General features: G+C 44.2%; 1 protein-coding gene across 2 annotated transcripts in view; it reads right to left on the reverse strand.

The window, feature by feature from the left end:
• Positions 1–13,384, reverse strand: part of LOC306838845 (RNA binding protein fox-1 homolog 3) — a 38,725-nt gene extending 25,341 nt beyond the window's left edge. For both annotated transcript variants that reach the window (XM_079367225.1, XM_079367224.1), the window contains exons 1-5: positions 13,294–13,384; positions 6,512–6,565; positions 4,176–4,268; positions 3,347–3,407; positions 2,900–2,953 (exon numbers count right to left, since the gene is read on the reverse strand). In XM_079367225.1, the coding sequence (XP_079223351.1) occupies positions 2,900–2,953; positions 3,347–3,407; positions 4,176–4,268; positions 6,512–6,565; positions 13,294–13,302 (271 nt within the window). In that variant the 5' untranslated portion in view covers positions 13,303–13,384. The remainder of the gene's footprint in view (positions 1–2,899; positions 2,954–3,346; positions 3,408–4,175; positions 4,269–6,511; positions 6,566–13,293) is intronic.
• Positions 13,385–14,364: the final 980 nt, after the last annotated feature.

Here is a 14,364-nt window from a genome sequence, read left to right on the forward strand (position 1 = left end):
ATCCCCCTCCTCCATTGGTAGGAGGAGCCAATGTGCCCTGGAAGAGGTTAAGAGCGGGGAGCCGGCATGAGGCTCTCATCCGTCATTCTCCTGAATGGGTTTTGAGGACAATAAACCTGTAGCGCCAGGACGAATGGAGACGAAGTGTGCTGTCACCGAGCCAGGATTTATGGCTCCCAATTTCACTGATCTCCCGCACAGAAATGAGGACTGATAAACAGTGATTAATCGCCTTTATATCCCATTTTACTCCCACCAAAAGTATATTAACTGTAGCTATAATGATTTTGGAATACATCCTGAATCGACAAAAGTCTTTTTTTTTTTTTTTTTTTTGGTGTTTTTTTTTCTTGGAGATGGGAGGAACATGAAAATGAAAGACATGTTCAGTGTTTTTTGTTTTGTTTGTTTCATCCTACAGATAACGGCTACCTTTTCGGCTCATCAGGGTGGGGATTGTTTCAGAAATGTATCTCTTATTTATGTTTCCCATCTTCCCAGCTGGCAAGCATATGTTGTCGTTTAGGCTTGGCAAACTCCAGTGCCATGTCAAGACGACTTGAAAAATTAGCAGCCAATAAATCACCCAACCCCTCCTGCTTCCCCTGCCTGGAGTGGTGGACCACACTCCCTCTGATTTATGAGATGATTTGGGAAGTATGTGTGTTTGTGCTTGAGTGTATGTGTGTCTGTGAGCATGGAAATGGAGGAAGTGCACATGAGAAAGGGGACTTGCATCTGTGTCTGTGATCCACATAGGTTATCTATTTCTGTGTGCTGGAATGCTTTGGTCTGGGTGTAAAAACAGGGCAGGGGACAGAGTTGTGTGTGCATATAGGTCATTATGTTATGCACTTAAGGATACAAACTTCACCAGTTCAAATTCTCGCATATAAGTGTAGCATTTTTAACTTCAGGACAAATCAAAGTACGTCCACTGAAAGGGTTTGTTTTTGCCACTGACATTAGAGTTAGTGTGTTGGTCCTCAAAATAGGTCTCGTCTGTCTGGACCGGCCTCAAGACCACCACTGATTGGCTATTTCTTCACGTCACTAGAAGGAAAACGCCTTTTTCTAAAAGAACAAATAACTTCAATTCAGAGAGTTTTACGTTACAGTGAGGGAGACGCCCCCTGCACACAAGATGATGTAGCTATACTTATGGTCTTGGTCTTACTCTGCCTTGGTCTTGGTCTCACTGTGTCTTGGTCTTGGTCTCACTATGCATTGGTCTTGGTCTCACTCTGCCTTGGTCTTGGTCTCACTGTGCCTTGGTCTTGGTCTCACTGTGCCTTGGTCTTGGTCTCACTGTGCCTTGGTCTTGGTCTCACTGTGTCTTGGTCTTGGTCTCACTCTGCCTTGGTCTTGGTCTCACTGTGTCTTGGTCTTGGTCTCACTCTGCCTTGGTCTTGGTCTCACTGTGTCTTTGTCTTGGTCTCACTGTGTCTTGGTCTTGGTCTCACTGTGCCTTGGTCTTGGTCTCACTCTACCTTGGTCTTGGTCTTAAATCTGTCTCGACCCCTGAATGTCTTGTTCTTGTCTTGGTCTTGGACACTGCGGTCCCTGGTAAGTGGACCTGGGTCTGGGTGTGGGCTCGACTGCATCATTAACTGAAAGTTGTTTTTCTCACGGAGACGGAGAAGGATATTTAAACGGAGTAAGATACAGATCTGCTTATTTGCCCATTTTAAACTACCAGCCTGGATGGACTGTTATTTTCACCTCCACAGAGCTCTGGAGCTTGTTTATGCCGTAACCTGTGTGTTTTTTGTCATTGTGCTGTGTTAGGTCGGAGCTATCTCTTAAGTCACACAACATAATAAACCAGTCAATGCGGCTAAAGTCAGGCCACCATTGTGATGACTGTTTTTGTCAATGGAGTCTGAAGGCTTGAAGAGAACGTAGAAAATGAAACCAGCTTTGTTTGATTATCCAGATGTTTGATTTAGTGAAAGCTCCATCTGACCATGGAAACACATATTTAAATATACAAGGCATGTGTGTGTGTTTGTCCGTGTGCATAATTATCAGGGGAAGATGTCGAAAACCGATGGAGTGTTTGGGGGGAGGAGGCAGAGGTGGGAGGGAAGGGAAGAAAGGGAGGAGGCATGGAGCGGGTGAGGGGTTGGGGATGAAATAAAAATGATAGATGACTGCTTTCTGTCATGGACAGTTATTTAGAGGTTCGCCGTAAAGCTGTCCGGGGAATGAACAGATTTTAGTCTAATGAGCAGAAAGGAAAGCCGTTAAAGTGGCGCGATGTGCTCAGCACTTCTTCCAAATGAAATAGTACCATTTCCCCCTCATTAAAATGCAAAGGGTTCATATAACATACAGCAATAAAGCTGGCATGTCGAGGCAGAGAGAGAGATAGGGAAAACCCCACTGAGCTCATCTCGTTCCTCCATTACTGAGACCAAAAAGGAATAGCGGCCTTCGACAGGGTAGGTGCCAACAATATCGCTCACTCAATCTCCCTTATTCGGTTAGCTCTGTAAAAGTCAATCTGGCGCACTTGGCAAATCCATCCACAGCAGCAGCCTCCACAATCTGATAAGAGTTGCAGGGGCGCTTGCTCTTGAAATCATTTCTTTTTTTTTTTTTTTTAGCTTTACAGTTGCACACGACGCAAACAATGGCTCAGGCTCCCTCAGCCACTCAGAGAAGCTTGGATCATCCACTGCTTATCTGGGCCGCTCTCCGATTCACTTTGATTCGAGGGGAATTTCATGTTCAGTAGGTGCAGGATGAGCCCGATTGTAGAATTTCAGGGGGTCAGATTGGGATTGGCTACGGCTGATAGTGGCCTCAGGTACAGAGCGGGACTTGTGGTGAAAGGTAGAGAGAGAGAAAAAAAAGCCTGTAAACTCTGACTGCAGAGGAGCTGCAGGTCTCTTACCGGCATACAGTTCAGGACCATAGACAGCTCCTACCACTGGATTCAGCTTCCAGCCTGGTGAGCAAGAAAACAAATAGAGCACAATTGGACTTGTACAAAAAAAAAAAAAAATCTCACTTTTTATACATGCATACGCTTTATATAAGAAGTGGGCAACTCTGAAATTTGGTGCTGACTTCTGAAACCTTTTTTTTTTTTTTTTTAATCTTGGTTTTTGGGAAGTGGAATTGGAAATACGTGTTTGAATGAGGTGTGCTGGAGAGGAGTAAGAAAATGCTAAATACTCAAAATGGGAGATCATGTTGTGTTTAAGAACACTTGTGATTTCTAGCTGTAAGTCATTAGATAAATGTTCACTGCTGTAATAAAACACAGTACAGGGATACATAAGAAGTGTCCACATCTAATAGTTCACGCACTCGCTGGTTTGATGTTTCTGTATCTTACCGTTCGTGTAAGGGTTGGCCACCTTTTTATTTGTCATCACCCGTGCTGTCGCGTTGTTTACCTGCAATAAAACACACTTCTTAGCATCACTTAGCCTTCAGTGAAACTCTCCACACAGTCAGGACGGACGAGGAGCAGGCAGCAAACCAAGACAAATAAGGACACATTGATTATATAATAACCACATTAAAAATGATGTTATGTTAAATGTTTGTGGCAGCAGAGTTCAAGGCCACCTTTTCATGAATGAATTCATCATTCTCAATTTTTCTTGCAGATTACTAAATTACTGGAAAGAGGAGGAAGAGCATGCAACAACTACCCAAACGGAATGGATAAAAAAACCCAACATCCTCCCAATTCAGTAATTGCGTGGATAAACAAATGGATTCCAAAAGAAAAACACAGACAGTGCTTTGATTTTCTTCTATTGACCCGATGAGAATGACTGAGTGGAGAGGGGTCCGCTTCTCGTAAACAAGGGCAGAATAAGAGCAGGCAACACTAAACGATGGTGACGGGGGTGGGGGGGGATGCAGGTCTTCTCAGATTAGATGGGAGCCGAGAGGATGATGGCATGCATTCATTCTGCATTGTCAGGTAATGATGGACAACTGGCGCGTCCAGGTCGACGTGTATGCATCCCAGATTCTACTGAGAACATGTTCTAAGCACCATTATGCATGCATGCATCTCGGGATGCAGATATCCACACACGGACAAAGACACAGAGCAGCCACATGCTAATGCATGGGTGTAAAGTTTTTATTCAGGAGGCAGCAGGCAGGAAGTAGAAAAATGAGGGGAAGAAGAGGAAAAATGAAAGCACCTCTATTTTGCGTCCCTCTACGATTGTACCGTTTAGTTTCTCCCGTGCACGATCAGCATCTGTGCTTGTTTCAAAAGTTACAAACCCAAAGCCCTGAGAGCACCACGTTAGCCATCAGTGGAGAAGAAAGGAGGGGGGAAAGGATGCACACATCCAAAGACAGTCACGCACACACACGCACAAAGGAAAAGAAAAAGGAGAGAAGGGAAAGAGAGGTGAGAAGACAGGACTAGGTGTGCAGCAGCAGCAGCAGCAGAGTCGAGTTGTAAGCAGCCAGATTAATTAGAGGCAGTTAGTGAGGCGTCAGGAAACAGCAAACAGAGAGATCCAAGGAGGAGAGAGGATAACGGTGACATGACCTCGCACAACAACACCAACAAACCTGCCTGCTTTACCCAATTAAACAGCACAGCACCGGTGCCACGGGTGAATGTCAGGGAGGCAGCAGATGCAAAACACTGTTAGCTGCCATAATAGTCGTATAATTATCTACACAACTTCAGCAGCTTGGCCGCTCAAACACACACACACACACACACACAAACACACACACACACACACACACACAAACACACATTCATCTCCATTTGAAAACACGGACAACAGGAGAGGGAGAGTCTCTGCGCTGAGACTTGATCTCTGACTATTTCTAATCCACTGCTCTAATAAGTAGGACATTTTTATGGAGGCAAAATTACCACCGGCCCATTGATGCGAAAACGTGAATGGTGTCACTGCAAATACCATCCTCTGCAATGGAGAAGAGCGAGGATACTGCCTTTAAACCACCACCAAAATATACCCAACGTCTAATTTCCATCCCCCCCTCAGCTCTCCGTCTCCCTCGCTCCCCTGGGGGGGTTTGTCACTTCCTTGAGTTATGTGGACTGGGATCCTGGACCTGAGCGCTATAGCAGAAGCATTATGATATGCTGGCCAAACAAGCACCATTCCTTTGGTTTCTATATATACTTATGGAGGCATGGGCTGAGGGGGGAAGAGGGAGCATGGCCGACGCTGCCTGATAATTGCTTGAGGATGTAATACATGTGAGGGATGGCGAGCGGCGTGATCTCGTATGCATACGCAGGATATCTCCGGGGCTGCTATTCCTAGCATAAATAACATGGGACCTGTCCTTGGGGAAAGAGAGATAAAGAAATACATTCAAAAAAGGAATTGAGGGCAAAATTAATCCTTTGGACATTCACCCGACTGTGGTTACCCTCCTCTATCTTTTTTTCTTTTCTTTATCATGCACAAATAATTAGCTTACAAGAGGGGAGAGAGAGGCCACCATTTTTCAAAGGAGACAAACATATTGAATGCAAATTGCCAAAGCTTCATAGGAAATAGATTGTTTATTAATGGCCTGGTCGGTTCATTATGTAGCACACAGGGCGAGGGAGAGGGAGAGGGGCATCATGGGTAATGGCTTTGTAGGGCACAAACAATAAATGCTTGTTACGGCGGAGGAGGCAGGTTTATCCGGTGCTCAATCTTGTCTGGCAGAGGGGGGCCGAGCGCAGCGGCGTCGCTCGGGTTCCAGGGCTCCCTGCGTGCCTGTACACCAACCCAAACTACTCCCAGGTATGAATGGGAATCAATAGTATTCATGCCTCAACACCCTAGCCTGGGATCCTGCCTCCTTTATGAATGGAAAGCTGTGGAGCTTAGTACACTCTATTAAATGAACAGCTGGATGAGTAGCACTCGGCTGTTCACACCACCGCAGGCTTCACCTGTCCATGGTAGCTGGTTAGGAGACTGATACTGCAGGGGAGAGGCAGAGCTGGGGCTGCCTCTGGGAATCCGGGGGTTTGGGAGTCTAGATTATCTTTAACCAACATACAAAGTACTGACTTGTAAGTTAGCGTTTACTTTCCTTTTCAAAAGTAGGACTAAATTACATTCATGTTGATAACATCCCAGAGCATGGTTCTCGCCCTGAATCATGGTCAATCTTAAAAACAAAAGAACTTCAATAATGTTGGCATCAAAGAGAGGAGTGGTCCCTAAACGAGCGCTTTAAATTCCAGAAGCTCGAGGACCCGCTGCCGGCTGCTGGATTAAGTGAATTGTGAAACAGCTCAATAATGAATTGATTGACAGGGCTAATGATTCACAACTCGGGTTAGAGCTGCAACAACAAAAACAATGGGGAGGGAGGGAGACATGTAGTGTGAGAGAGAAAGGAGAGGCATGGTGGATGCAGCTCTCCAGGACCAGGCTTAGGGACCACTACTCTCAGCCAATGTACACACTACACTAATGCCATCATTAGGAAACAGAAGAAGTACATGGTAATGAAGCAGCTGGCGTTCTAGTTCACTTACCTTGGATCCTCGCTCATTAAAGATAATCTCCACATCTAAAATCTTTCCAAATTGCTGCAGAGAGAAAAGAAGAAGAAAAGAGAAGAAACGGGCAGAGACGGCGTTAGAAAAGCCTTGCTGGCTGTGAATTCATGAGAAAGACGGCTGGAGAAAGAAAAACCATTAAGGCAATATGGAAATGTTACTTTTGTGGGGAAATGGTGGTCAATTTGCATTTGTTAGCTTGGGAAACAGTTCTTGAAGCTCACTGGCAAGCTTTAAAAAGAGGACTGCTGCTGCTTTAATGCATTTTTTTTGTAGATCTATCGATACTATATGAAATGAGATCACAGCATCTGTAAAAACATTGGATCTTTGATTACATATCAGAATCTCAGAGGTTTGTTTGCTCGCTTGTTTGCACGCAGGAAGTGCAAAAAAAGCCGATGATATTTTGATGTTGTCTTCAGATACTGAACTCCCTCCACCTTCAAGCTCACCTGGGGATTTCTCCCGAGTCTGCCGAGCAGATATCTGAGCTCTGACTGACGAAAAGTTTGGTGGATCCCTTCTGAAAGTACCTTTACAAAAAAAAAAAAATCCTTTTTCGCCCCTCACTCCGTCTCATCTCTATTCTCTCTTCAGCCCTTTGTTTGTGTGCTCTCGCAGTCAACAGGACCTGAGGGCCAGTCCCCAGGGGTTAACATGCTCCAGCCCTTTCGATTTAACAGGCCTGCCTTCGGATCATTAGAAAACGGAGGAATGAAAGTAAACTGTAAGTTCCTCTAATGAGTGGAGTGAGAGAGACTTTTAATTGCTGTCTACAATGGCCGTATTATTTCATTAAAAGTAATTACCCTGTCAAGCGGTCCGCGTCGCCTTCATTTCAGCACAACAGGGAAGAAATGGGCCTTCCATGTGGTCGACGCTGAATGGGAATGGATGGATCGTTTGACTGAGCCACTAATAGGGGTTAGGAGGAGCTGGCTATTATCTGGCTGAAGCGAGTGGAGTGGGCTTGAGGAGGTAAGGGTCTATGGGCACATATGTTCCCTGCACTTAAGAGGGGTTTGCAGAAGCCTCGCCACAGCAGGCACAATGGGTTTTTATAATATTGGGGGTTTTAATGGCTAAAAGGTACAAAAAGTTTAAAAACTCCCAAAGTTGTTAATTGCAAATGAATCCTTGGAGCTAAATGTGCCCAATCAAAGAGCATCCACCAGAAGTTCTTGTTTTTTTCCATTAATTGACTTAGATGGTAATTCGAGCTGTCTCATATATTGAAAGGATCCCAACAGACATTATACTGTTGTTAAAGAGCAAGATTTTTAACCAGAGAAAGTCCTAACATGGTAGACTTCAGAGTCACCACACTCCATTAAAGGAAGGGTGGCTAATTTTCCATAACTAGCATGATTTTAAAAGTAGCATTCTCTCAGTGCTCCGTCTTCACCCAGCCCTTCCCCTCTGTGCTCCCTCAAAAGCCACGCCCCTCAGGGAGTCTGGTGGCTGTAAACGATGAGTTACAAGACTTTTTTTTCTTGGTAAACTGAAAGCATCTCAGGCTTTTTAAAAAAACGCTTATTTACATTGGATTTTTTTGTGTAAGAAAAACCAGCACTTAAAGTGAGTATACTTTGATTATGTGAGTGTGACCCAAAGGGTTAAAGCCCATTTTATGGCTGTCGACTGTGTGCTTCAACCTCAGCAAACATTTGGTACCAATTGGACTGCTTTAATGTAGGATCCGGGTTTAATGTAGGTCCAGGAAACTAATTCTCTTGGTTAGTGATTTAAACCCTCTCCTGTTTCAGCAGGGGGCATCTCATCCCCTATATAAGTTCTGGAAAAGACATTCCATAGATCCCATATCCACACAGCTGCTTCATATGGCGCTGAGCTTCATTGATTCGATGGGAAGTGCTGGCTCGATCACACACACAGGCATTTATATCCCAGCGTGATGTCCCTTTCTCGCCTGAGATGACAATGCTTTCCCCACGCAATGTGCAGATGCTAATTGTTTTAACCGAGCGTAATGGGCTTGTGGCGTCGATTAATTAGTTTCAGAGGAAGTCGTCTTTGTGGATTTCCACATGGCGCTGGGGACTGCTCGCTGCTCACCAGTGATCTCATGCACCGCTATCCCCCACCCACCCACCCACACACACACACACACACACACACACTCACGCATACACACACAGAGAAACAGCTGCCTCAGCAGCACCGATAAACAATAGCTTCAATGGGAGGAGTCTCCAGAGGGAGGACGAGAAGGGCTGACGTCATCTAAGAGGCTGCAGCTCGATCAAACACAAATTGAATCGCGATAGAAAAATAAGATAGAAAGAGAAGTACTCACACGTCAGAGCACCACTCCAGTGAGTTTGCATATTTACCCCATTTATCACAGATATTTTTATGCAAGTGCTGACCTAAATTGTAAATAGAGTTCCTCCAATGAATATTTCCACTGTTTTTTTTTGGTTTTTTTTTAACTATTCTGGGCATCAGTTGGTTTTCATTATAATTTTTGTCTGTTCTTGTTCCCATTACATTATCTCTTAAGGAAATGATGTGCAGAATCAGCCCATTCTGACTCACACATCTGTCAAAAATGGCGGCTTGGTCAGTGACTTCAAGAAATCATTCCTCAACCAATCTAGCGGAATCCCTGGATGCCTTTCTCCAGCTGACTGTTCGGATATCTCGTTGAAGTCAGGCAATGTGGTATTAGGAGTGTGGTAAGTCTGTTTCAGGTCGATGATAACATTAAAAACTAAGAGTTTTGATCCAGCAGACGGGATCTATTGAAACCAGAAGTCAATTTTAACCAGTTGTCTAACCTTTACATCTTCTCGAAAGTGATACATTTCCCTCTTAAGTTGATAAATGTATTTTCAATACCTGAATTAGGACAAATGATAGACAGATAGATAAATTGTGATTAATCACTGAACTTCAATAATTAATCATGATTAATTACATCTTCAATCGCATGTTTAAAATTGCACTATTTTGCATTTCAAAAAGTATTTGATATCCTTTTATTTTGTATGTTTGTATTTTCTTAAGCGAAGGGTACGTCACTTCCTGTTTGGATATAACTACTACTTTAAGTACGTACTGATACTTTTATTTTGAAAGAAAGTAAGGAACCTTCAGGGAGGCACTGTTGTGCTGAAGTGGCTGATCTATGGTGTCCCTAAAGGGACAAAATATTATGCGATCAATGGAATTAAAAATCTACTTCAGACATTGATCACATCATGATAAAACTGACAACCTGAAAACTAACTACAAAGAGCCACATGTTTTTAGGCATAGAGGAGCTGACCAAACTACAATATTTGACATGTGAGAATGCTGCGAGAAAATGCACAAGAAAAGACTGAACATGAGTGGTATGCAAACAGAACAGGAAATCAAAGGTTTTCAGTTTAGTGGCATGGTCCTTCAATATGCAGTGGACGCGCTGCCTTTATCCGTGATCAAATCACAGCCTACTGTGTTTCTGAAGCCTTCAGCCTCTTCATGTAAAAGCAACAAACAAGATCAAGGCCGCTGTGCCTCCACCTTAATTTAGCTTGAATATGTTTAAACCCTTCACAAAGCTATAATTACGCCACCGCAGCAGCCCTGCGTATTCATACAGCAGCCGAGCTCGAGTGTGGAGCATGTTAGGGCACAGCAGTGAGTGTGACAGCAGGATGCGGGGGGGAGGGCAGAGGTCCTGATTGCTCTGGGGGAGCGCTGTAAGAGCCCTTCCACGCTCGCAGAGAAGCACCGCTGAAGAACCCGGTCGCACAAACGAGGGCACCCTCAAGCAGTGTGGCGCGGCGCCGCACCGAGCTCCTTCGCACTTGGAGTGTTTTCATTTCCTCCGCACTTGCGAGCTCTCAGAGATCACAGTTTCTAATTACTGATTAAGGTCCGCTGTGGTCGCCCTAATGAGCCCTTCATTCAGTGCCTCGTTAAAGGCTCACAGGTTGCTCCACACCCTTAATCCGGTGGCGTGCAGGGTGCATCTTAGACCCCTTCCTTTTTTTGTGTTTCAGGGTGCTGTATGAAAAGCTTCATACTGCTGGGATTCTCCTCTCCGTGTTGGAGCAGATGGAGCTCCCCATGGGCTTCTCTCAGCTGTCGGGCCCCTCTCTCGTGGCCTGTGCAGCACCGTCATACCTCTTTTCCTCTGTTTTCCTGCCTTCATGTGTGTGCGTTTCACTCATGCACAGCAGTAATGGCGCATTGAGCCGTTGGCGCTCCAGAAGCCATTAGAGCTGGAGGGATGAGGCTTTGCACACATGCTGATGACACAAAGGCTCATTGTGGAGGCCATGTCAGAGGGTGGAGAACACCAGCTATCTCCTTGCCAAGCCCTACCCAAGACAATCAATCCTGCAGCCCCCCCCCTATCTGCTCTGCCAACCACTGAGAAGGGCAGGGCATGTAGGAAGAAGGAAGGGGCACCATGTGGGTGCGTAGGGTGATTGAGAGGGAATGGGTGGGCTGCGATCAATTTTGTATCGTATATCTGCATGCGGCGGCCAGGCACACAAAGCCTCCGAGCTAATTACTGAGGCGATTTGGATTCCACACGACCTGCACCAGAGCTGGGAACAATAAAACCAACAATCAGAGAGGAAGAGCAGCCATGTTGTCTGCAATTTATAAAACCCCAGCCAGGCCTCTCGAGTAATTAATATCATCAGCTGGATGTTGTCTTCATAACGATGAGAATTAACGCCTCTGGCTTCTAATGGTCCAATTAGCGCATAACATTTAAAGTACATTTTTGGCAATGGGGCGCCGTTCAGATCCATTATATTTATTGAATTGGGGATGTTTGGTTCAATTCTTATTGAGGCTTTTGCGAGACACAAGGGTGAGCTGTTGAACTATTCATTGCTTCATTAATTGGCCGGGAGACAGAGGGAGGAAGGGAGAGTTTCAGCTGAGGACCTGTGCTATGCTGACATGTAATCGCACTGCAGCAGACCGCTCCGTATACGAGTACATCGCTACAACAATGAATTTCTCCAGTCTTCATATTAGCCCACAAAGGACTTCAGACGTGTGTTTTTTTTTAATATATATATATATATATATATATAAAATATTTGTATATATATATATAATATTTGGTGTACACGAGTGACCAGAATAGAAACATTAAAGTCAGCTGTGTTGACAGCGTTGTTCTGCCGGGTTTAATTGCGTGATGTGGCTGGATCTGGCAGAACTGGTTCTGGTGTTAATGTACCTGTGTGTGTCATCTCTCTCACACCAAACCTTCCTCTGTAACTAATTGGTCTTCTTTTTATTTTACCTTCCAAAAAACTCTGAAGGTTTTTTTCATTTCCTCTGATGTTTGCAACCAATGAAGTAGCTCGAACCCTAATAGAAGAAGTGGTCTCACTCATTGAAGGCTCATTTACAGTATATTCAAACCAAGGCTATACTTTTTCTATGTCTGAAGCCTTAACTACAAAAAAAGCTTTTGCTCCTGCAGATTGTTGTCTGCCACCAACGCTGGGCTTCATTGACTGTCATATTTTATCTATTGCGATGCTAGTTTCTGCTTCTAACTGGCTCATTTCTGGGACTCTAGTCACATTTTGAAAAGGATCCTGAATCAATGACTTGGGCTGGATTTGAGCTTTTCTAGTGATTTTCTAGTTTTTACATTGCAGGTCACACCAACGCATTCACTCCCGTTCACACACTGATGGAAAGCGTTCATCAGTATTAGCTGATCCCATTCATACAACGAAGCAGCGGGAGCTACTTTGGGTTCAGTGTCTCGAAGGTGGACACATTGGACATGTGGCTGCAGGAGCTGGGAATCGAACCCCCTAACCTTGCGATTCATTTATTAAGATGCTTATTTTGAGTATGTGAAACAGCCCATTCATAGCTGACTTCAATTCAACTCGACTTCACTGATGAAAACAGTATTGCATGTGTATTGTCTGCTGGATGGAGTCAGCTGTAAACCCTTTGTAGGTGTCCTTTCTATGAGACACTCACAGTGGGAATGTAACCACATCAAGGACTTTAAATGGACGTTCTTTGATCAAATCCAGTTCCCAAAAGATCAGGTTGAAGCTGTCACATCCCAGTTTGTGCTGCCGGCTGGAGTCATAAACAGGAACTACTCCAAAACCTTACAACCAAGAACTACAAATACCCACCATTTAAGGACGTTGCCCCTCTGCTTATTATCCCTGATGCTTAATAAGCCACTTCATTATAGTAATAAGTCTTTGATGATAGCAGAGGTGGAGCTGTTCTAATATAAAACACTGCAGGACACCCTGATTAAATCATTCCTTTGGTAGCGGATTGGAGTTTTACAGGTGGACTGGTTACCTGACTGCTAATTTGGCTTTGTAGAAGTATTGTTACCGTGTTCTCAGATCACATTAGAAACCTTTGTTTATGTTATGGGCTACATATATGGTGGCCCTAAAGGTCATGTACTGACACATTTCACAGAAAGCAAAACAAAAATCTATTAAATTAACAAATAATTCATGGAGTGCCAAAAACATTTCCTGAGATGTAAATTTATTTTTTCGAAAACACAAAAGAAAAGTCAAAAACAAAACATTCCTCCTACATGTCCTACTGTCCGTTCCAAACAATATTTCAAGTTTAGCATTGTTTTCTAGCTTTCAATGACCTTTTTTTTGTGTTCTGTGAAAAGTCTTTTTGCAGTTTACCTTCAGGGCCACCGGGGTTAGAACTACAATAAACCGTGACGACTGACTTGTCATATCACTTCAAGGTATACTCACCCCAAACATTTGCCTTAGGTCAGGGTCCCGGAAGCGAAAGGGAATGTTGGAGACATGTAACCTTTTGGGCTGCTGCTTCTCTGAAGAGTCTGAGTGCTGGAGCTGGAGCTGCTGAGAGCCCTCTGTTTGCGTCACATCATCTGTCTGCTGGAGGGAAACAAACAGAAAAGAGACACAAGCTGCTCATTAGCCGCTACAGTATACTGTACCTCCCGGCCCTGAACTATACGAGAACAGGGGAGGGTTCGAAAAAAGGAGGGGGGGGATGCAGGGTGGGGTGGGAGGCCTGCCTAACTAACTTACTCAGCGTCTGCCATTTTTCAATCTGGCAAGAAAGCCAAAGCGATAAACAGCCGATGACTTATAGTGTCAAACCCGAGGTTGTGCATTACAAATCCACTTATTAATCTCTTGCACTTAGCTCTTGAGCAACAGGGAAGATTGAAGGTGCTGACAAAAAGGCGTGGATATAGATCCCACAGAGCCCTGACATGTCTAGACTAAAGACACATTATTGGTGACGTTTGCACACAGCCATCAGTGTGCGAGGCTCAAAGCCCTCAGCGTTGTTGTTTCCATCATTATGCGAATGCTATGCTGACATTTCTATATAAATGACGTGTCTGATGTCAATGACAAATCTCACTTGCTTCCCTGCGTGACACCTCTGATTGATTTCACACAGGTTGCCGGCTGCTTGTCTGTTCTGTTTTTGAGGCGGTTTCCATGTGTACTGTGGAAAAATCCTTTTTGTTCAATGATATTGTTAATCCTCTCTTTCATTCACATTGTGGTGTCGATCATATGCTCCTGTGTCGGTCAGTGCCTGAATTAATATTTTGACTATTTTGTTGGACTTCATTGTACTTCATATCCTTAAAAATTGGTACAAACTAAAGATGATGTGAGCTTTAAATGTCCTATATTATTATTATATGTCTTTTTTAACAACTTTAAATAAGTCTCAGAGATCCCCCCACAACAGGTCTCTGAATTTGTCCAACAATCCACTCTGATCCTGTATTTGATCATGTCAATAAACCCCTCTATTTCAGCCCTGCTCAGAACAGG

The sequence above is a fragment of the Symphodus melops genome (genome assembly GCF_947650265.1).
Source record: "Symphodus melops genome assembly, chromosome: 17".
NCBI classification, from domain to species: Eukaryota; Metazoa; Chordata; class Actinopteri; order Labriformes; family Labridae; genus Symphodus; species Symphodus melops.